The following is a 23,762-nucleotide window of genomic DNA, read 5'->3' as shown; positions in this document are numbered from 1 at the left end:
GATGGTAAAACCCCATCTCTGCTAAAAATACAAAAATTAACAGTGTGGTAGTGGCGCACACCTGTAACCCCAGCTATCTATAGGCTGAGGCAGGAGAATCACTTGAGACTAGGAGGTGGAGGTTGAGGTGAGCCGAGATCGTGCGACTGCACTCCAGCCTAGGTTAGAGAGTGAGACCCTCTCAAAAACAAACAAAAAAACTGGAAATAGGTAAATTTCTTTTTCTGTACAGAGAACTTTCTATGTTAAAGGTAGAATTTCCTATTAAACAATAGGTTACTGTATTAAAGTTTTCTGATACCTTAGTTACATGACTTTAAGTTGGGTCTAGACAGCAACATGTTGAATGTCACTCATTCTTATCACTTATGCCCTACTCCATCAAAAGTACACTTGGATACAGCCATCACGAACCTAAAAACAGAACAACAACCCTAATCCAAAGATCAATGAGCTTAAACTATGTAAAATTTGAATACAAACTTACTGACTTACAGGAGGCAGGGGTGGGGGGACCATTTAAACAGACAGATCTGGATATCAGCATTATGCTCAATCTTCAAGTTAAAAAGACACATCAGAGGTCATTTAGAGATCAATTTAGTATTCAAACATATTGCTCACTTCTACTTGAAGCTACTTCACCTAGATCAGAGAGTTTACATTTGTAAATGTAACTTCAATATACAACGTCCAGGAGCACAGCCACTCTAAGTGCCACAAAAGTAAACTGCTTAAGTGGCCAAAGAAATTAAGAATATGTAACAAATCCTGTGTTCCCACAGCACCTTGTCACAGCTCTAATACAGATCTCATCATGGTATCATCTCTCTCTCCCCATACTGCAGATGTGGAGGTACTGTGCTCAAGCATCAGCCCTAACACCTTGCACAATGCCTAGCATACAGCAAGTGCTCAATATTTGTTGAATAAACAAAAACTATCAAGCTGGTTGGGCGTGGTGGCTCATGCCTGTAATCCTAGCACTCTGGAAGGCGAAGGCAGGAGGATCATTTGAGGCCAGGGGTTTGAGACCAGCATGGCCAAACCCTGTCTCTACTAAAAATACAAAAAAATTAGCCAAGTGTGGTGGCGGGAGCCTGTAATCCCAGCTACTAGGGAGGCTGAGGCAAGAGAATCACTTGAACCCAGGAGGCAGAGGTTGCAGTGAGCCGAGATCATGCCACTGCACTCCAGCCTGGGCGACAGAGCAAGGCTCTGTCTCAAAAAAAAAACAAAACAAAACCCTGTCAAGCTATCCCAGCTCACCAAAACTGTGAGACCCATCAAAGAAGCCCATTTTTCCAACTAAACCTCAACACACCTTCTCCTTGGAGAAGCTACTAACTAAAGCACGAGATCAACATCCAGGTTACCATGAGACAGGATTTCTTGAAAAGCACAGAAAGAAATGTTGTATCACATTGGTTAAAGATCAAAAGCTCGGCCAGGCACAGTGGCTCCTGCCTGTGATCCCAGACTTTGGGAGGCCGAGGCGGGTGGATCACCTGAGGTCAGGAGTTCGAGACCAGCCTAGCCAACATGGTGAAACCCCGTCTCTACTAAAAATACAAAAATCAGCTGGGCGTGGTGGTGGGCGCCTGTAATCCCAGCGACTCAGGAGGCTGAGGCAGGAGAATCATCACTTGAACCCAGGAGGCGGAGGCTGCAGTGAGACGAGATCACGCCCTTGCACTCCAGCCTGGGCGACAAGAGGAAAACTCTGTCTCAAAAAAAAAAAATTCAGTAGCTCATACATTCACACATCTCAAGCCCAAGTAATGTGATCTTGGACCAATGAAGCTTTTAAATAAAATATCGCAAATATACTTTGAGTACTGTATTAAAATCAAACATTTTACACATTGTAAAATCATCCTATGAGAGCAGAGGGGTGGACCAGTGGGTACATAAACATGCATAGGAAACTATAAATTGCTTAACTTCATACGTGCCCGTTAATGGGGGCCTAATCTAATATTATGCTCCTGCAACAAAAATAAAAACTAAGAAGGAAGAATGAGAAGAGCAACAAACCAGTCTGGGGGTGCAACCAGTAAAGAGTCTGCAGACTTCACAGAGGCCAATTTTTCAATACTCTACCATGTAACTACCTCCAAAGTCCAATGTAACAAAGCTATGCAATGCCTTGTAATTTTCTTTCTGAATGACTGACAAGTTTTAACAAAATATGGCATAGAATCTATACACACATCCTCCTAGTTTCCTTGTAACAAGAACCACGAGAAACCTCTCCTATACCAGAAAGGAGGAAGAAACATATATTTCCATATAGAACATTTTCAAACCTACTATGTTAAATGACTACTGGAATGACTAGCAGGATCCAAAAGTTCACTGAAATTAAGACCCAAATCTTCTCTCCTGCAAACTATCAGAAGGGCCTACCCAAATTGCTCTTAATCATTTAAAAAATGTGTTTAAATTAGAATATGAATAGTGTTCATTATTATCATTTTACTCACCTTACTAACACCTACTCCAGTAAACCTGGCCTCCAGTAATTCCTGCCGTCGTGGGTCCAGGCTATGCAATTCTTCCATCATTTCTACTGAAAAGGAAAAAGAAGGCTGTGAAACCATAAACACTAAAATGTGAGGAGGTAATTTTTTGTAGAACAAAACTCACAGTAATTATTTCACCGAAAGATCAAATGCAGGTAAATCTCAAGTAAATATAGCATACAAGTGGTAGACTACTATGTGCTGCATCAAACAGTAATACATTTAAAAGTTTTAAAGCAGCTCAGAAGTCCTCTTCTATGACAGCCACTTTTTCTTCCCTAGTTCTGATTTGATTTTAACAGCAAAAATAAACCCCTCAAACCCTTCATATAATCTCTGTAAAAGTTGAGCACAGGGGAAAGAACAAAAGAAGAACTAGCCTGCAAAAAGAAATTTCCTTCTATCAGCCTTCGAATCTAGCTAAGTATCTTCAGATATTTATTTCCCACTCAGGAAGTAGTCCTTAAACTAAAAATATGAATCATTGACAATAATTTCAAAAGAATATAGGATGAATCAGAAGCTACAAATAACTGCAAAAACACTATTATACAGCTCCTTTCTCTGAAGAGCTCACAGTAGCTCATGAAAAAAGGAATTAATTATTTTAAATTTAATAGGGAGCCCATGGTAAAACCATCCACCTCCATTCACTCAGTAAATTAATATAGCTCCATAACAATCCCTTTAAAAAATATTTTTCTGACCACTCCCTGCAGTAGTTTTCTCTTGATTCTGGACATCTGCTTTTAGCCCTTCTTCCAAGCAGGGAGGGGCAGGAGGACACCATTTTTAAACTTCCATAACCAATTAATGCACAGGCTACTTTCAGCAAATATGTCCATCCTTTGCAAGAGACCAACTCCTACACGACCCATTGAAAACCTCTCTTTAATATTAACAGTGGAAAAGAAACATATATCATTACATAGAACCCCTTTCGAACACATTATTAAGAAGTTGGAATAGTTGGTGTGATTTTAAAGTTACTGAAAAGATGAATCGAACATTCTCCTCTGCAATCCAACAACTCTACAATCTCCAGTAACAACCCCCTTACAAGTCCTTCAGTTTCATTTCCCTTCCTGGATTGAGAGCCTGGGGCAAAGGGGAATGAAAAGGTGACAAAGTTTCACCCACACATGCAAGTGCAGGTTAGAGAATTAGGAAATTCTCAGAAAGGTTGAAATGCATCTTTATAAAAAGAAAAAGAAGAAAAAAAAGAGACTGGGAGAATGAGTTTCCCCCGTGGCCTTCCTCGCGTCCTGCCCTGCCCTAATCGAGGTCGGAAAGGCAGAGGTTGCAGTCTCTCCCAAACCCCAAGGTCTCTCCCAACACTTCCCAAACCTCCATCCCCAGGCCCGGCCCGGAAAATGACGCCCCGGCGGTTATTCCGTTTAACGTCAACTCATGTTAAAGAAATAGCCACTCTGTCTAATTCCAGCGGGGCCTTGGACTGGGATCCTCCCTGCAGCCCACAGCCGGGAAGCAGGAGCGATGGGGCCTGGTCCCGGCGCCCCTCGCCGGCTCCAAACTTTCCCCAACTCCAGGCCCACCTGTCACGGAGGAAGGGAGGGCTGGCTCTCGGGGGCGCCCGGGAGGCTGCTGAGGCCTCCAGCTGCCAGGGGGCCCCCGTCTCTCCTCCGGCCGCCGGCCCCAATCCCAGGCCGGGGCCGCCTGGGCCTCCCCCATCTTCTGCCCGGCCCCTCAGCGACCCGCAGCCCTCAGGGAGCCCCTCCCGCCTCAGCGCCCAGGAGCTGCGGTCCGGAGCCGGCCCCGAGCTGGGCCCAAGACGCAGGCTCCTCAGGCCAAAGGGGTCCCCGGGACGGTTAATGCCCCAGGCCTGGCGCCCTCCCCCACCCGGGGCTCAGCCTCTCACCTGCCGCCGCCGCCGCCGCCGCCGCTCCACGCTCCTCCCGGGAGGGGCCCCGACCCGACCCGGCTGCGGGCCGCTCCGCTCTCCCCCTGGGCAGGCCCGGGGCGGAGCCGGGGCCTCTCCTGAGCGCCGCAACCCCCCGCCCGGGCAGCCGCCGCCGGCGCCGGGCTCCACGAGAGGGCGGGCGGGGGAAGGGGGGCACGAAGGCCGCAGATCCCCAGGCTCGCGTACAGAGCCAGGCGCCTGACGCGGGCCCGGGCCCGGGCGGCCGCGGGGGGCGCGGGACCGGCCTCCTGGCGCCGGACAAAGGCCAAGGGAGGCGCAGGAGGGCCCAGGCAGGGCCAGGAGGTGGGGGCCCGCTCGGCTGGGGGCCACTCGGGTGCGGCGCGGAGGGCGGGGGGGGGTCGGAACCGCTGGTGCCCAGGACCCGCCTCCGGCCCCTTAATCCGGATCGGTTCGGTCCGGATTAGTAGTGATCGGTGTAAACACACTAGTGAAACCGCGTGTTTCCTCGCGAGATTTGCACGGCTGGGAGGCAGGGGGGGTCCTGGGGGGGTGGGGGAAGCGCCGACAGTGGGGGAGGAGGGGGAGGGGACGAGGAAGGTGGTGGGGGGGGGTCCCCGCTGCCCCGGCGCCCCGCCTCCTCCAATCAGCGGCCGCGCTGCCGGGCAGGGGTTAAGCAGGGGACCCCGCGCCGGCGGAGGAGGCCGCGCTTCGCCGGACGGCTGAGGGCGGACGCCGGGCGGCACCGGCTGACTGGCCGCGACGCGAGGGGAGGTCCGGGGGCCCGGGGCGCCCTGCGACTGCCCGAGGCCGGAGGTCCGGAAGACCCGCCGTCGCCTTTGTGTCACCGGCCCCCGCCCCGCTGGACTGGCCCGGGCCGGGGCGGTTGGGTCGGCGCTGAAGGGGCTTGGCCGCCCGGACCCACCCGTTCCCGGATCCGCCTCGCCGGCCCCCGCTGCCGCCCAACCCTGCCCAAACCCTCGGCTCCGCGAGTTTGGGTGAGAAGTGTGGCGGCTTTTCCCAGGGATGGAGTTTAGAGGACGCTAATCCTATGTGCGAGCGGCGGACCCCGCCCGGACTTCCCGGAGGCGCCCGGTTAGTGAGGCGACGGCGCCCACCCGTGTTCGCGGTCTCCCGGCCGCCACTCCCCGGAGCCGCCGGTCCGCCCCACCCCCGCGCGGCCTCCTGGAGGGCGGGCAGCACTCCCTCCACGTACCTGGCTGGCAGAGCGTCTCCAGGGACAAAAGGTGCCCTGGGATCAAAGCCGAGCCCCCGCCCCCCGCCGGGATGCTGCCCTCCGGAAGGAGGGGCGCTGCCCCCGAGGTACTCTTCCCGGGCACCCGGAGGGGAGGTTCCATTTCAATCTCCGATGAAAAACACGGCCCTCCTGGGTACTTAGGAGGGTCTGAGGGTAAGTGCCAAGATGGAGAAAACACGCCGGCCCCTCACAGATTATCTCCTGAGGAATGAGAACTATCTAGTGGGCAAGGAGGGCTTCCTGCATAGCAGAGGGCACCCCCTCTGATCCCCCAACGCCAAGGGAAAAAAAATCACTCTTCGCCGGCTCCCCTGAGCCAGGACAGGCTCCAGTGCAGCCACCCACCTTATAATTTTCCGCGGATGCTGCCTTGATCAGATGTCTGAAGATGCCTTTAAGGACTACAAGCAAATCTCAAGGGAAAAATTCAGACCTTGAACAACAGCCTTGAACTTTTTCAGGGTTAGACAAGTACTCCCCAGTGGAGTTTCTGCCCTTATTTCTTCTTTCTCGTGTTAATTCTTTCATATTTTAACAGAACACAGACCTGCCGAAACGACACAGGATGGCGCTTTGCTTTTTGTTAGTTCTCCAACCTTCCAAACCCTTGGGGCACATGCAAGCACTGTGGAAAAACTCCATTAAACCAAGAGTCATCTTACTCCAGATCCCAGACTGCTTGGGAAGTTGGACATGCATATTCCCAAAGAGAACAGTGGTGGAAGGAGACAGGAGAGCAGCTCAGGGGTTGGGGTAGAGGGTAGGAAAAGAGGGCAAAATGGAGGACTACCACTCGAGGCCAGCCTCCACTGCCTGTTAGGGCGGTAGAACCTAAGAGCCGATCCAAGGCAACACAAAAGACAGTGAGGCTAGGTCTTTAATTGCAGCCAACGATCAAGAAAGCAACTCCATCAAATGACACTGTCTTTAAAAATTTATTTTTTTCTGAGACAGAGTCTCGCTCTGTCGCCCAGGCTGGAGTGCAGTGGTGCGATCTTGGCTCACTGCAACCTCTGCCACCCAGGTTCAAGCAGTTCTCCCTGCCTCAGCCTCCTGAGTAGCTGGGATTAAAGGCACGCGCTACCAGGCCCGGCTAATTTTTTTTTTTTTTTGGTAGAGTCGAAGTTTTGCCATGTTGGCCAGGTTCGTCTCGAATTCCTGACCTCAGGTGATCCACCCACCTCAGCCTCCCAAAGCGCTGGGATTTCAAGCGTGAGCCACCACGCCCGACCAAATGACACTGTCTTAAATGATTTAATGTCTTAAATCGAGAAAGGAGAGTAAGAGAAAGCACTCAACGGAGTCAGAGGTGTCTTGCAGCCTAGCTCTTTCCACAGACAAGCCACATGGGCCTATCATCTAACCTTTTCAAGCTTCTCCAACTGCTTCTGTGATGGAGGGATTTGGGCTAGAGGATTTTTTTTTTTTTTTTTTTTTTGGTGACGGAGTCTCGCACTGTTGCCCAGGCTGAAGTGCAGTGGCGCAATCTCAGCTCACTGCAACCTCTTTCTCCTGGGTTCACGTGATTCTCCTGCCTCAGCCTCCCAACTAGCTGGGATTACAGGCGCACACCACCACACCCAGCTTATTTTTTGTATTTTTAGTAGAGACGGGGTTTCGCCATGTTGGCCAGACTGGTCTCGAACTCCTGACCTCGTGATCCGCCCACCTTGGCCTCCCAAAGTGCAGTGATTACAGGCATGAGCCACCGCGCCTGGCCTAAGATCCCATTTTTTAAAGTAATTAGGCTGGGTGCGGTAGCTCACGCCTGTAGTCCCAGTACTCTGGGAGGCCAAGGCGGGTGGATCACTTGAGGCCAGGAGTTCGAGACCAGCCTGGCCAACATGGTGAAACCCTGTGTCTACTAAAAATACAAAAATTAGCTCGGCATAGCGGTGCGTACCTGTACTTTCAGCTACTTGGGAGGTTGAGGCAGGAGAATTCGCTTGAACCCGGGAGGCGGAGATTGCAGTGAGCCAAGATGGCACCACTGCACTCCATTCTGGGTGACTGAGACCCTGTCTCAAAAATAATAACAAAATGAAAGTAATTATTTAAGGCTGGGAGTGGTGGCTCACGCCTGTAATCACAGCACTTTGGGAGGCCGAGGCGGGTGGATCATGAGGTCAGGAGATCGAGACGATCCTGTCTAACACGGTGAAACCCCATCTCTACTAAAAACACAAAAAAATTAGCCAGGCATGGTGGCGGGTGCCTGTAGTCCCAGCTACTCGGGAGGCTGAGGCAGGAGAATCGCTTGAACCCAGGAGGCGGAGGTTGCAGTGAGCCGAGGTCATGCCACTGCACTCCAGCCTGGGTGACAGAGCGAGACTCCATCTCAAAAAAAATAATAATTATTATTATGTAAAATAATTATTGGGCCTGGCGTGGTGGCTCACACCTGTAATCCTAGCACTTTGGGAGGCCAAGGCGGGTGGATCACGAGGTCAGGAGATTGAGATCCAGTCTGGCCAACATGGTGAAACCCCATCTCTACTAAAAATATTTTTTTAAATTAGCTGGGCATGGTGGCGGGCACCTGTAATCTCAGCTACTCGGGAGACTGAGGCAGGAGAATTGCTTGAACCTGGGAGTCGAAGGTTGCAGTGAGCTGAGGTCATGCCACTGCAATCCAGCCTGGCCGACAGAGCAAGACTCTGTCTCTAAAATAATAATAATTATTATTGTTATTTTTGACAGGCCAGTGTAGAACAGGTGGGGCATCTGTGGTATGACAGAACTGGGTTCCAATTCTGTCCCTTCACCTGTCCCAGGTTCCTCATCTGAAAACTGTGACCCAGTAAACCTAATTTCATGAGCAGCTTTCATTAAAATTGAAATAATGTTGGAAAATGCCTTGTAACCATGCTTGATATAGAGTAGTTACTTAGCCAGTTATTTCCTCTCTTCTTCCCATTCCTAACAAAACGGAAAAACGTTTGGTTAATAGGAAAGAGCACTAAGGGGATTTTGTTGTTGTTTGAGGCAAAGTTTGGCTCTGTCGCTCAGGATGGAGTGCAATGGCACAATCTTGGCTCACTGCAACCTCTGCCATAGACAGGAGCCAAGTGTAGTGGTGTGCACCTGTCTGTAGTTCCAGCCTCTTAGGAGGCTGAGGCAGGAGGATTGCTTGAGGCCAGGAGTTTGAGTCTAGCTTGGGCAATATATTGAAACCTTGTCTCGGGCCGGGCGCGGTGGCTCACGCTTGTAATCCCAGCACTTTGGGAGGCTGAGGCGGGCGGATCACGAGGTCAGGAGATCGAGACCTGTTGAAACCTCGTCTCTAATAAAAATACAAAAAAATTAGCTGGGCGTGGTGGCGGGCGCCTGTAGTCCCAGCTACTCGGAGAGGCTGAGGCAGGAGAATGGCGTGAACCCGGGAGGCGGAGCTTGCAGTGAGCCGAGATCGCGCCACTGCACTCCAGCCTGGGCGACAGAGCGAGACTCCGTCTCAAAAAAAAAAAAAAAAAAAAAAAAAAAGAGGCCAAGTGTACTGGCTCACGCCTGTAATCCCAGCACATTGGGAGGCCGAGGCGACAGATCACTTGACCCCAGGAGTTCGAGACCAGGCTGGGCAACATGCAAACTTCCATCTTTTAGGCCGGGCGCGGTGGCTCACACCTGTAATAACAGCACTTTGGTAGGCCGAGGTGGGCAGATCACGAGGTCAGGAGATCGAGACCATCTGGCTACGGTGAAACCCAGTCTCTACTAAAAATAAAAAAAAATGAGCCGGGTGTGGTGGCTGGCGCCTGTAGTCCCAGCTACTTGGGAGGCTGAGGCAGGAGAATGGCATGAACCCAGGAGGTGGAGCTTGCAGTAAGCCGAGATTGCACCACTGCACTCCAGCCCAGGCAACAGAGCTAGACGCCCTCTCAACAACAACAACAACAAAAAATTACGTCTTTAAAAAAAAAATACAGGCCGGGCGCAGTGGCTCACGCTTGTAATCCCAGCACTTTGGTAGGCCGAGGCGGGCGGATCATGAGGTCAGGAGATCGAGACCAAGGTGAAACCCCGTCTCTACTAAAAATACAAAAAAATTAGCCGGGCGTGGTGGCGGGCGCCTGTAGTTCCAGCTACTCGGAGAGGCTGAGGCAGGAGAATGGCGTGAACCCGGGAGGCGGAGTTTGCAGTGAGCCGAGATTGCGCCACTGCACTCCAGCCTGGGCGACAGAGCAAGACTCCGTCTCAAAAAATAAAAAATAAAAATAAAATACAGGGCCGGGCATGGTGGCTCACGCCTGTAATCCCAGCACTTTGGGAGGCCGAGGCGGGTGCATCACGAGGTCAGGAGATCGAGAGCATCCTGGCTAACACGGTGAAACCCCGTCTCTACTAAAAATACAAAAAATTAGCCGGGCGTGGCAGCTTGCGTCTGTAGTCCCAGCTGCTGGGGAGGCTGAGGCAGGAGAATGGCATGAACCCAGGAGGCAGAGCTTGCAGTGAGCCAAGATCCCGCCACTGCGCTCCAGCCTGGGCGACAGAGCAAGACTTGGTCTCAAAAAATAATAATTAAAAAAAATATACAAAAGTTAGTTGCGCATGTTGCCATATGCTCGTGGTCCCAGCTACTCAGCAGGCTGAGGTTGGGAGATCGCTTGAGCCCAGAAGGTGGAGGTTGCAGTGAGCTGAGAACCCACCATTGTACTCCAGCCTGCCTGTCAGTGAGATTCTAAAAAAAAGAAAAAAAAGAAAAAAAAAAAAAATCTAGGGCCGGGCGCAGTGGCTCATGCCTGTAATCCCAGCATTTTGGGAGTCCGAGGCAGACGGATCATGAGGTCAGGAGATCGAGACCATCCTGGCTAACACGGTGAAACCCCATCTCTACTAAAAATACAAAAAATTAGCCGGGCGCGGTGGCAGGTGCCTGTAGTCCCAGCTACTGGGGAGGCTGAGGCAGAAGAATGGCGTGAACCGGGGAGATGGGGCTTGCAGTGAGCCGAGATCGCGCCACCGCACTCCAGTCTGAGCGACAGAGTGAGACTCCGCCTCAAAAAAAAAAAAAAAAAAAATCTAGGCTATGCTCCCTACTATGGGAAATCTAGTCTAGTCATTTGGCAGAATCAGGCTTTGCAGGCCATATTGTCTCTGTCATAACTACCAACTCTGCTAGTTAAAAGGGAAGTAGCCACAAACAATATCTGAATGATGGATTATGGCTGTGTTCCAATAAAACTTTATTTGCAAAAACAGGTTGCTGGTTGCAAGGTAGTTTTCCAACCTCTACGTGATTCTCAGACTTTAGGTTGCATCATAATCACCTGGAGGGCTTGTTCAAACACAGATTGCTGGGCCCCACCCCAAGAATTTTTGATTCAGCAGGTCTGGGGTGGGGCTGATATTTGTATTTCTAACAACTTTCCAGGTGAGGCTGGCTGATGATGGTCTAGAAACCACTTTGAAAACCTCTGAAGCTTTTCTCAACTCCCTTCTTTGTGTACCTAAAACACTTTATCCCTACTGTAGATGTAGCATTTAGCATGTTAGTTTAGTGATTGGTGTGTGGGTCTCTGGGAGCCTTTCTGAATCACCTCCCTAGCCTAGGGCCTGACAATAGCAATTTGCTCCCCATTCATTGACTGAACTGAAACCAGAGGGTCATGGTCATCATCATTGTTCCAAGCCATAGATAGAAGATGAAGTCACCACCCCCAATCTCAGAGCTCATCAGAGTAGAGCTTGGGCTGGACCCTGCCCTTCTCTGCAGTGAGCAGTTTTCTCTCTGGAGCTCTGTGCAACCTGGAGCCAGCCCTGCCTGGGGTAAGAGGAAAAAGGACTCCTTCCCCCCAGCCCCACAGCCTGTACGCAAACACACCAGGAGACATGACCTGCTCAGAGGAGACCTGGAACCAAGGGAATAAAATGAGAGTGGGTTGGGGGCTTGGCTAAGTTTGTTAATTTTTGCTTGTAAGTGGACAATTTGTGGTGTGGTGTGTGAATTTGGGGTCTTAAATCCAGATAGCTGTCTGCTGTGGACAGCCACTTTCTGAATTACAGGGCATTTCAAGTCACCTGTGGTCAGGATGTTTTCTCTCAGATCAGGCAAAATCAATTGGTCCTGATAATAACCAGGGGAGTTGTACTTTCCCTGTCTTGAGTAGAAGAAGCCACAGCTCCCGGGTCCACCTGCCTTTCCTGACTGCCCACCTCCTGGCTTTTTTTTTTTTTTTTTTTTGAGACGAGGTCTTGCTCCGTCACCTAGGCTGGAATGCAGTGGTGCGATCTCAGCTCACTGCAACCTGGGCCACCTGGGTTCAAGAGATTCTCCTGCTTCAGCCTAGCAAGGAGCTGGGATTACAGACGTGCGCCACCTCGCCCAGCTAATTTTTTTATATTTTTAGTAGAGACGGGGTTTCACAGTGTTAGCCAGGATGCTCTCGATCTCCTGACCTCGTGATCCGCCTGCCTCAGCCTCCCAAAGTGCTGGGATTACAGGTGTGAGCCACCGTGCCCCGCCGGCCTCCTGGCTTTTGTCCTGGGGGCACTGCAAGTAGAGCCAAGCATGTGGCCCATGCATCCTTCCCAGCCTCTCTTTCCTGCTGGGCATGGAGGAGGAGGCACTGCCAGGAGCTCCCCACAGACAGGCGCTGCTTACTAATGGGTTGGCTGCAAACTGTAGGCATAACAGTTACCTTCCTCTTCACGACCCCCAGGCCTGACCTGACAAGGCTTACACAGGAATTTCTTTGATTTGTGAAGTCTTAAGACTATGCTGCTGGGCGAGGTGACTCACGCCTGTAATCCCAGCACTTTAGGAGGCTGAGGCAGGCGGATCACGAGGTCAGGAGATCAAGACCATCCTGGCTAACACGGTGAAACCCCGTCTCTACTAAAAATACAAAAAATTAGCCGGGCATGGTCGGGGGGCACCTGTAGTCCCAGCTACTTGGGAGGCTGAAGCAGGAGAATGGCACGAACCCGGGAGGCAGAACTTGCAGTGAGCCGAAATCACGCCACTGCACTCCAGCCTGGGTAACAAAGCAAGACTGTCTAAAAAAAAAAAAAAAAAAAAAAAAGACTATACTACCTAATCTTCCATGCCTCGCTCTTTCCACATTAATAGACAAAACCAGGAAAAAGGACTGCTCCTTCTCTTGCTCTTGATTGGGCTCCATAAGAACTGCCAAAAGGCCAGGCAGCATTTGCTACTCTTCTGGGGTTCACTTCTGAAAGGTGCGACCCTGCAACCTAGAGCACAGGGAAGTTAGGACAGCAAAGGAGCCGAGCTGAGCCGACGCTGGCTTAGAACTCTTTCTGATACTCCCTGTTCCCGCCAGCTCGTTAGCCCAGCCTGCCAATCAGTTTTGCATCAATAAACTTTATGTTCTGAGCTTGGCCAGATGAATGAGAGGAGAGCAGCTAAAGACTGATCTCTGACCTTGGCACATAAACAGCCTCCAGATTGGACTTGACAGTTAATAACGGAAAGGCCCTGCAATTCTCTGATGCCTTTTTGCCTTAATTAGATTGAGCATTCCAAGGCTATGGGGGAAATCTTCCATTTGAAGAGAAAGACCTCACAAGACAGGAAGTCACTTCACTCATTCATTCAGTCAGTCAGTCATTCGGTCAACAGTCACTGGCATTTGTCAAATGCCCCATTACCTGTGCTGAGCACTATGCTAACTGCTTTTGAGTCGAGTGGCTGCAAGAATTCCGGAAGTCCATGCTGTGCTCTTCTGGAAGACTGCACAGCCAGGCAGTCAAGAGCACAAGCTTCAGTTTAACACATCTGAGCTCAAATCCTGATTCTGCCATGTGACTTTTGGCAAGTTATTTAAACTCTGCCTTTAGTTTCCTCTTGGAGTAAATAATACCAACCTCCACAGGTTGTCATCAAGGCCAAGTGAGACCATCTGTGTAAAGTAGGCAGCACAGAGCCTGGTGCTTGGCAGGTGCCTGGTGGCCATAAACATGACAGTGCCTGCACTTGGCTGAACTGTCAGGCCAAGAAACCTCCCTTCCTTCCCTCTCTCCCCTCCCCCGTTCCTGGCATGCTGCCAGTCACTGGGGAGCTGATGATGACTCACAATTCCTGCCCTCAGTGATATTATAAATCTATTGTCGGCCGAGCACTGTGGCGCAACGCTTGTAATCCCAGCACTTTGGGAGGCTGAGGCAAAAGGATCACTTGAGGCCAGAAGTTTGAGACCAGCCTGGGCAACATACCAAGATCCCATCTCTACCGAAAATTTAAAAATTAGCCGGGCATGGTGGTGTGCACCTGTAGTCCTAGCTACTTGGGAGTTGGGAGGCTAAGGCAGAAGGATCGTTTGAGCCTAGCAGTTCAGGGTTACGGCCTGGGTGAAAGAGAGAGACCCTGTCCCTTTAAAAATAAAAATAAAAATAAACTATTGGCCAGGCACGGTGGCTCACGCCTGTAATACCAGGACTTTGGGAGGCTGAGGCAGGTGGATCACTTGAGGCCTGGAATTCAAGACCAGCCTGGCCAACAGGGTGAAACCCTGTCTCTACTAATAATACAAAAAATTAGCCAGGCATGGTGGCACATGCCTGTAATCCCAGCTACTCAGGAGGCTGAGGCAGGAGAATTTCTTGAACCTGGGAGGCAGAGGTTGCAGTAAGCTGAGACTGCACTGCTGCACTCCAGCATGGACGACAGCGGGAGACTCCCTCTCAAACACACACGTGCGCACGCACACACACCAAAAAACAGGACAGACGGGCACAGTGGCTCATGCCTGTAATCCCAGCACTTTGGGAGGCTGAGGTGGGCAGATCATGAGGTCAGGAGTTTGAGACCAGCCTGGCCAATATGGAGAAACCCCGACTCTACTAAAAATACAAAAATTAGCCGGGCATCATGGCACGTGCCAATTGTCCCAGCTACTTGGGAGGCTGAGGCAGAAAAATCGCTTGAACCTGGGAGGTGAGAGGTTGCAGTGAGTGGAGATCGTGCCACTGCACTCCAGCCTGGGCAACAGAGTGAGGCTCAGTCTCAAAAAAAAAAAAAAAAAAAAAAGATATCCCTGAACCCTTTCACGCTATATTTGCTCACACATACAGGTTTCTTCAGTGTTAACCGTGTTCATCACATTGATGTGCTGTTTCACTTCACGCTATGTGATGTGAACTTCAGCCAGAGCAAGGAGAAAGCAGTATATACTCTGAAAAGGACCCCGCACCGTGTTCACCCAAACAGCACCTTGTCATGCATCTCAGAGCCCTTGGCATCTGGGCCACCTCCTCACTCCCCCAGGGGTGCTCTGAAGCCTTAATCAGTCTGCTTTTTCTTTTTCTTTTCTTTTTTTTTTTTTTTTTTTTAACAGAGTCTTGCTCTTGTTGCCCAGGCTGGAGTGCAGTGGTGCGATCTTGGCTCACTGCAACCTCTGCCTCCCGGGTTCAAGCGATTCTCCTGCCTCAGCCTCCCGAGTAGCTGGGATTACAAGCATGAGCCAACACGCCCGGCTAATTTTGTATTCTTAGTAGAGATGGGGTTTCTCCATGTTGGTCAGGCTGGTCTCCAACTCCTGGCCTCAGGTGATCCACCTGCCTCAGCCTCCCAAAGTGCTAGGATTACAGGTGTGAGCCACCACACCCAGCCTCTCTTTTTTCTTTTTCTTTTTCTTTTTTTTTTTTTCTGAGAAGGATTCTCGCTCTGTCGCCCAGACTGGAATGCAGTGGGGAGATCTGGGCTCACTGCAACCTCCACCTCCCGGGTTCAAGTGATTCTCCTGCCTCAGCCCTCTGAGTAGCTGAGACTACAGGTGCCCACCACCACGCCCACCTAATTTTTTGTATTTTTAGTAAAGACGGAGTTTCACCGTGTTAGCCAGGATGGTCTCACTCTCCTAACCTCATGATGTGCCTGCCTCAGCCTCCCAAAGTGCTGGGATTATAGGCGTGAGCCACCATGTCTGGCCAGGAGTCTGCCTTTCACGTGCCTCTTTGTATTTATTGGGCTTTTTTTGTTTTGTTTTTTTGTTTTGAGACAGAGTCTCGCTCTGTCGCTCAGGATGCTGGAGTGCAGTGGCACGATCTTGGCTCACTGCAGTCTCTGCCTCCCAGGTTCAAGCAATTCTCCTGCCTCGGCCTCCTTAGTAGCTGGGACTACAGGCACACGCCACCACACCCGGCTAATTTTTGTACTTTTATTAGATACAGGGTTTTGCCATATTGGTCATGCTGGTCTCTAACTCCTGACCTCAGGTGATCTGCCCACCTCAACCTCCCCAAGTGCTGGGATTACAGGCGTGAGCCACCATGTCTGGCGTTGTATTTATTGGTTTTAATCCTCAATTAGAAACCTCTTAGGCAATTGTCTAGTTTTTACTAGCTATCCTTAATTCTTTTTTTTTCTTTTTTAACTGAAATCAAGTTTATTAAGTAAGTAAAGGGATAAAAGAATGGCTACTCCGCCGGGTGCAGTGGCTCATGCCGGTAATCCCAGCACTTTGGGAGGCTGAGGCGGGTGGATCACAAGGTCAGGAGTTCAAGACCAGCCTGGCCAAGATGGTGAAACCTCGTCTCTACTAAAAATACAAAAATTAGCCAGACATGGTGGCGGCGCATGAGTGTAATCCCAGCTACATGGGAGGCTGAGGCAGAGAATCGCTTGAAGCTGGGAGGCGGAGGTTGCAGTGAGCCGAGATCGTGCTATCGCACTCCAGCCTGGGTGACAAGAGCAAAATTCCGTGGCCCCCCCCGCCCCAAAAAAAGGAACAGCTACTCCATAGGCAGAGCAGCGGCTATCCTTAATTCTTACATAACCCAGGCTCGTGCTATTCAGTATATGCTTCCCATGACTTCCTAAAGGGACCATGAGCGTACAGGAGTTCAGAGTCCTTTGAGATCTCCTAGTTCAATCTCCTCATGTTACAGATGGAGAAACTGAGTCTCGGAGGTGTAGGGACTTAATTTCTCCTCTTGCCTCCCTCCCTAAACCAATAAACAATCTTCACCCAGATCATCAACACAAACCCACAAATCCTGCCAGTTTTTCCCTGCGGGAACTTCCCCATTGCTCTCCTGGCCCTTCTTAGCAGAGAGCCTCATATCCTACGTAGAGGAGAGAGGGAAAGTCATGAGACAGGAACGCTCCCCACCAAGCTGCCCGTCTGACGTGTGGCCACCCACACTGGGCAAAGGCCACCCTCCAGGCCCTCACTCTGGGCCATCCACCTGCTCCTCCAGGACTCTGCCCTGCACCTCTCACCCCTGGCTGACATCATCACCTTCTCCTCCTCCCTTCCATGAGCATTGCTTTCAACACACACTCATGCTCCTATTCTTCAAAAAATTTATCAATTGTATGAAACTTTCTCTTGACCCTGCTAGTCACCCTTCCTTTTTGTAATTAAAATAAAAAAAAATTTTTTTTGAGGCGGAGTCTCACTGTCGCCCAGGCTAGAGTGCAGTGGCGCGATCTTGGCTCACTACACGCTCTGCCTCCCGGGTTCACGCCATTCTCCTGCCTCAGCCTCCCGAGTAGCTTGGACTACAGGCACCCGCCACCATGCCCAGCTAATTTTTTGTATTTTTAGTAGAGACAGGGTTTCACTGTGTTAGGATGGTCTCAATCTCCTGACCTCATGATCTGCCTGCCTTGGCCTCTCAAAGTGCAGGGATTACAGGCGTGAGCCACCACACCTGGCCTCTTTTTTTTTTTTTTTTGAGACAGATTCTCGCTGTGTTGCCAGCGCTGGAGTGCAGTGATGCAATCCTGGCTCACTGCAACCTCCACCTCCCGGGTTCAAGCTATTCTCCTGCCTCAGCCTCCCAAGTAGCTGGGATTACAGGCACCTGCCAGCATGCCTAGCTATTTTTTGTATTTTTATTAGAGACAGGGTTTCACCATGCTGGCCAGGCTGGTCTTGAACTCTTGACCTCAAGTGATCTGCCAGCCTCGACCTTCCAAAGTGCTGGGATGACAGGCATGAGCCACTGCACCCAACTTAGTTTTTTTTGGAGACAGGTTCTCTGTCATCTAGGCTGGAGTGCAATGGCAAGATCTAGCTCGCTGCAACCTCCGCCTCCTGTGTTTGAGCTACTCTCCTGCCTCAGCCTCCGGAGTAGCTGGGATTACAGGCAGGTGCCCCCCACCGCGTCCGGCTAATTTATTTATTTTATTTTTTTAAATTTTTTGAGACGGAGTTTTGCTCTTGTTGCCCAGGCTGGCGTGCAATGGCGCAATCTCAGCTCACTGCAACCTCCGCCTCCTGGGTTCAAGTGATTCTCCTGCCTCAGCCTCCCAAGTAGCTGGGATTACAGGCATGCACCACCACACCCGGCTAATTTTTTGTATTTTTAGTAGAGACGGGGTTTCACCATGTCAGCCAGGCTGGTCTTGAACTCTTGACCTCAGGTGATCCACCTGCCTCGGCCTCCCAAAGTGCTGGGATTACAGGAGTGAGCCACTGCACCCGGCTGCACCCAACTTTGTAAGGAAATAATTTAGCTGAAAGAGGAGTTGAAAAAATATTAAAATATTCTTCACCTAGATTTTTCCAATTAGCATTTTGCCATCTGTGCTTTCTCTGTGTATGGGGTATGTGTTTAGTTTTTTGTTATTGTTGGAGCACTGGAAAGTTTTAAGTATCTACTCTTTCTGCCCTAAATACTATAATGTGTGTCTCCTACAGAGTTTCTCTCTTACCACACACCGTTATCACACACAACAAATTCAGAGCTGCTGTATTATCTAATACAGGCCAGGCATGGCGGCTCATGCTTGTAATCTCAGCACTTTAGGAGGCCGAGGCTGGAGAATCACTTGAGCCCAGGAAGTTGAGGCTGCAGTGAGCTCCCTGCACTCCATCCTGCATGCCAGAGTGAGAACTTATCTCAAAACAAACAAACAAACAAACAAACAAAGTATTATCTAATATGGAGTCCATTTTCCAGTTTCCCCATTTGCCCCCAAAATGTCCTATATAGCTTTTTTTTTTAAGTATAAATATTTTTTATTTCAGAGATGGGGTCTTGCTCTGTCACCCAGGCTGGAATGCAGTGATGCAACTGTAGCTCACCCACAGCCTCAACGTCCTGGGCTCAAGCCATCCTCCTGCCTCGGCCTCTGAGTAGCTGGGACTATACCCGGCTCATAGCTGTTTTTTAATCCAGAGCCCAGGCAGGGATGAGGCCAGGCACTGGTGATTGTGCTGTTTTACTCTTCCTTCCCATCCCAATTTGACTTCCAGACTCCTCCCTCCACCCAGATGGCTCTGGTCAAGGTCAGGAGCCACTTGCATTACCAGATCAAAAGGATCTTTCTTGCTGAGCGCGGTGGCTCATGCCTGTAATGCCAGCATTTTGGGAGGGCGGATCACCTGAGGTAGGAGTTAGCGACCAGCCTGGCCAACATCGTGAAACCCCATCTCTACTAAAAATGCAAAAATTAACTGGGCATGGTGGGCGCCTGTAATCCCAGCTATTCAGGAGGCTGAGGTAGGAGAATCGCTTGAATCTGGGAGGTGGAGGTTGCAGTGGGCTGAGATGGCACCATTGCACTCCAGCCTGGCCAACAAGAGCGAAACTCCGTCTCAAAAAGAAAAAAAAAGGATCCTTCTCTGTCTTGTCTTCATTCTCTGTCTTCAGCAGGGACTCAACAAGGGCAGTTTCCTCTGAGTTTCTGGGTCACAACACATTCCCATTTCCTCCCTAACTCAGAGACTGTGGCTTCAAACACCAGTTGTGCACTGATGCCACCCACACTTCCAGCATCCAGGGGCATCCAGCCCTGACCTGTCTCCCCCACTCCAGACTGACATGTTTCACTGCCTTCTCCACACTTCCATGTGGGTGTGCCATGGGTACCTCAATGGGTCTGAACAGAAGTCTTCATGTCTTTCCTAGCTCAGGAGCACAACAGCACGACCATCACCATCATTTATCCTTGATAACAGCCTTTCCTTTCCCCTCCAGCCCCTCTACCCACAGGTCCTCTTGGACCCCCCTGTCTCCATCCTCACCTGCATCGCTGAAGCCTGGCCCCCCATTCAGAGTCCGGAAGTATCCAGGGCCCTCCAGGCGGCTCTCAGCTCTTGCCCCACTCCCACAGTACACTTTCCACAGTGCTAATCTCTTTAAAATGGAAATCAGATCTGGTCACTCCCTCCCTTAAAACCCTTTAATAGCTGCTCATTGGAGTGAAAAAAAAATCTCAGCTCCCTCTGGCTTATAAGGCCCAGGTGGTCCAACCCTGCCTCTATCTCATCTCCAGCCTCCTCCACCATTCTTGCCAGGGACCCTCCGGGGCCTGCCTTTAGCTGCTTGAATGGGGATCTTTTCCCGCCTGGGGGCTTTTATACTTGCTTTCACCCTGGCCTGCCATGCTGTCACCCTGGAATCTCCCGTGGCTGCCTCCCCTCCGCCTTCCTGGCCTCCCAGAGCTCCCCAGCGCTCACTGTCCAGATCCTGCTGCCTGGAGCGGGCTGTCCTCTCCATCTGCCGTCCGGGGCAGGGGCTCTGACTGGCTCAGCTCAGGGTACATGCGTGATCTTCTCCATTCACCTGGACAAGGGCGGGGGTAAGGGATCATCATTTGGTCTAGATTCATTCTCATAATATTCATTATTATTATATGCATATTTTCTTCTGATTTTAAAATTAATTAAAACAATTTCCAGGGCCCCTAAGAGTGTCATAGGCCTGATGGAGCAGCGGAACCTGCCTGAGGGTAAAGCTGAAGTTCATCAGAAACCAGACGGCCTTACAGCCTTTTCACTGCTCTTTGAGATGGAAGAGAAGAAATGCAGATGAGTGCTTTCTGCTACAAATCTCATCTCTCCAGGCTAAAGTTGCCAAGGAACATGCCATCACTGTAACTGCTAAAAACACAATGTATAATGAAATGCATCTTCTACAAATGAATCTGTGAATACAGAATAGCCTACAGAGGTTGACAATTTGATTCTGTTCTCTGCAAGGCATTAGAATTTCACTATGGGGGCCACTAGGACTGCTGTATTAATTATGTGTATTCTATTGTTTTTTGTTGTTTTTTTTTTCAGACGGAGTCTCACTTTGTTGCCCAGGCTGGAGTGCAGTGGCTCTATCTCAGCTCACTGCAACCTCCCAGGTTCAAGCGATTCCCCAGCTTCAGCATCCCGAATAGCTGAGACTGTAGGCGCTCACCACCACACCCAGCTAATTTTTGTGTTTTTTTTTGTTTTTGTTTTTGAGAGATGGAGTCTTGCTCTGTCGCCCAGGCTGGAGTGCAGTGGCACGTGATCTCGGTTCACTGTGACCTCTACCCCCCGAGTTCAAGCAATTCTCCTGCCTCAGCTTCCCAAGTAGCTGGGACCGCAGGCGTGCACCACCACACCCAGATAATTTTTGTAATTTTTTTTTTTTGAGATGGAGTCTCACTCTGTCGCCTAGGCTGGAGAGCAGTGGCATAATCTCGGCTCACTGCAAGCTCCGCCTCCCGGGTTCACGCCATTCTCCTGCCTCAGCCTCCCAAGTAGCTGGGACTACAGGCGCCTGACACCATGCCTGGCTAATTTTTTGTATTTTTAGTAGAGATGGGGTTTCACCATGTTAGCCAGGATGGTCCCAATCTCCTGACCTCGTGATCCACCCGCCCTAGCCTCCCAAAGTGCTGGGATTACAGACATGAGCCACCGCGCCCGGCCAATTTTTGTAATTTTTTAGTAGAGACGGGGTTTCACTGTATGTTGGCCAGGGTGGTCTCGAACTCCTAACCTCAGATGATCTGCTCGCCTCGGCCTCCAAAAGTGCTGGGATTACAGGTGTGAGCCACTGCGCCTGGTCTATTCTATTGTTTGTTTTGTTTGTTTTTGAGAGGGAGTCTTGCTCTGTTGCCAGACAGAGCGTGCAATCTCGGCTCACTGCAACCTCCGCCTCCTGGGTTCAAGCAATTCTCCTGCCTCAGCCTCCCAAGTATCCGGGATTACAGACGTGTACCACCATGCCCAGTTAATTTTTTGTATTTTTGGTAGAGACGGGGTTTCACCATGTTGGCCAGGCTGGTCTCGAACCCTTGACCTCAAGTGATCTACCCACCTCAGCCTCCCAAAGTGCTGGGATTACAGGCGTGAGCCACTGTGCCTGGCCCTATTCTATTGTTTATACTCAATTTTCAGTCGAGGAAAACAGCATGAGAGAACTTTAACTTGGCCAAGATGGCAAAGAGAACAAATGGTGAGTCCAAGGTTTCAACCCCAGCCCCTGCTCTTAGGGGTTGCTTTGGAGATATTGGGTTTGAGGTGCCTGGGGCCCTGCTAGGGGAGAGATATGTCTAGGAGTTATTTAGATAAACTAGTTCAAGGTTCAGGAGAGATCCTTAGCTCATGACATAGATTTGGGAATTATTCTTGTATTGGTAGCACTTAGAGATTCAAAGTGGATCAGCTCATTCACTCTTGCCATCTTGTGGGGCCTAGAATTGTTCCCGCACATCTAAACCATCCCGATGCCACCTCCTCCCCATGACAGGCTTGCTCCCCGGCTGGCTCTTTTGTCCTGCTCTTTCCCAGGAATGCGTGGCTTGGAAGGAACACTTAGGGAGACCCTCCTTTCTGCAGGTTTTGAGGTCCATCTCCAGCCCTGCTGTTTCCTGCTGGATCGGGTGGCAAAACTTGTCTTTCCTCCCTTTGGTGCCTGACACTCTCAGGGACATGGCTTGTAGGTGACATTCTAAGCACTTGCCCACCCAATAAATATTTACCGAGCACCTTCATGTGCCAGGCAAATCTAGGTACTGAGGATACAACTGTGAGCAAAATTGACCAGGTCCCCGGACCCAAGGGGCAAGCCCATAGTCTAGAGGCAGGAGGCAGAAGTGAGCAGGAACAAGGATGCTGCTAAGGAGTCATAAGAAATGCAAAGCCAGGCACAGTGGCTCACGCCTGTAATCCCAGCACTTTCGGAGGCTGAGGCGGGTGGATCACCTGAGGTCAGGAGTTCAAGACCAGCCTGACCAACATGGTGAAACCCCATCTCTGCTAAAAATACAAAAATTAGTCGGGCGTGGTGGCAGGCGCCTGTGATCCCGGCTACTTGAGAGGCTGAGGCAGGAGAATCTTGAAACTGGGAGGCGGTTGCAGTGAGTCGAGATTGTGCCATTGCACTCCAGCCTGGGCAACAAAAGTGAAACTCCGTCTTAAGGAAGAAAGGAAGGAAGGAAGGGAAGGAGGGAGGGAGAGGGGGAAGGAAGGGAAAAGAGGAAGGAAGGAAGGAAAAGAGAGAGGAGAAAGAGAAAAAAAGAAAGAGAGAGGGAGAGAGACAAGAAAGAAAAACAAACCCTGGGACGGCGTGGGACCGAGGGGTCGTGGGAGGTCAGGGAAGGACTGTTAGACGGGCAAGGCCTGAGGGTATAGGATTGGCATGTCTAGAAGGCCTGCTTGAAGGTGCCCAGGGGTCGAGGAGAGGGGCTTAGAAAGGGAGGAGGATCAGAAGGGAGGGGAATGTCCCCCCGGCATACTAAAAATGCAAACATTAGCCAAACGTGGTGGTGGGTGCCTGTAATCCCAGCTACTCGGGAGGCTTAGGTAGGAGAATCGCTTGAACCCAGGAGGAGGAGGTTGCAGTGAACCAAGATTGTGCAGTGATCTCCGTCTAAGAAAAAAAAAAAAAGTCAAGAGAGCTGAGCACAGTGGCTCACAGCTCACGCCTATAATCCCAGCACTTTGAGAGGCCGAGGTGGGAGGATCGCTAGAGCCCAGGACTTTGAGACCAGCCTAAGCAACATGGTGACACTGCAGTTTCTTGTCTCTTAAAAAAATTAGACAGGCGTAGTGGCACACACCTGTAATTCCAGTTACTTGGGAGGCTCAGGCGGGGAGGATTGCTTAAGACCAGAAGTTCAAAATTAAAATTGCAGTGACCTATGACTGTGCCACTGCACCTCCAGTCTGGGTAACAGAGCCAGACTCTGTCGAAAGAAAGAAAGAAAAGAAAAGAAAGAAGGAAGGAAGGAAGGAAGGAAGAAAAAAAAGGCAAGAGCAGACAGCTCTTTGTGAAGGAGAGGAAAAAGGAGGAAGAAGGAGCAAGAAAGAGGCAGCAGCAGGACTGGCTGGGTTCTTTGCGAGACCCAATGAAAAATGAAAATGCTGGGTCCCTCGTTAAAAATAATTATTAATAATTCTGGGCTGGGTGTGGTGGCTCACACCTG

At 50.5% G+C, this 23,762-nt stretch overlaps 1 protein-coding gene across 24 annotated transcripts in view; it reads right to left on the bottom strand.

Annotated features, from left to right (window-relative positions):
- Positions 1-20,132, bottom strand: part of TLK2 (tousled like kinase 2) — a 156,320-nt gene extending 136,188 nt beyond the window's left edge. For 2 of the 24 annotated variants that reach the window (XM_063629313.1, XM_063629314.1), the window contains exons 1-2: positions 5,621-5,702; positions 2,487-2,572 (exon numbers count right to left, since the gene is read on the bottom strand). In XM_063629313.1, coding sequence (XP_063485383.1) covers positions 2,487-2,567 — 81 coding nt within the window. In that variant the 5' untranslated portion in view covers positions 2,568-2,572; positions 5,621-5,702. Of the gene's footprint in view, positions 1-2,486; positions 2,573-4,081; positions 4,325-4,404; positions 4,865-5,620; positions 5,894-20,031 lie in introns of those variants that run through there. The other 22 variants (XM_063629310.1, XM_063629315.1, XM_055258395.2 and 19 more) reach the window with 18 other exon arrangements.
- Positions 20,133-23,762: the final 3,630 nt, after the last annotated feature.

This window comes from Symphalangus syndactylus, chromosome 20, assembly GCF_028878055.3.
Source record: "Symphalangus syndactylus isolate Jambi chromosome 20, NHGRI_mSymSyn1-v2.1_pri, whole genome shotgun sequence".
In the NCBI taxonomy this organism is placed as follows: Eukaryota; Metazoa; Chordata; class Mammalia; order Primates; family Hylobatidae; genus Symphalangus; species Symphalangus syndactylus.
Note: the sequence above shows the minus strand (reverse complement) of the source record. Positions and strands in the feature narration are given on the sequence as shown.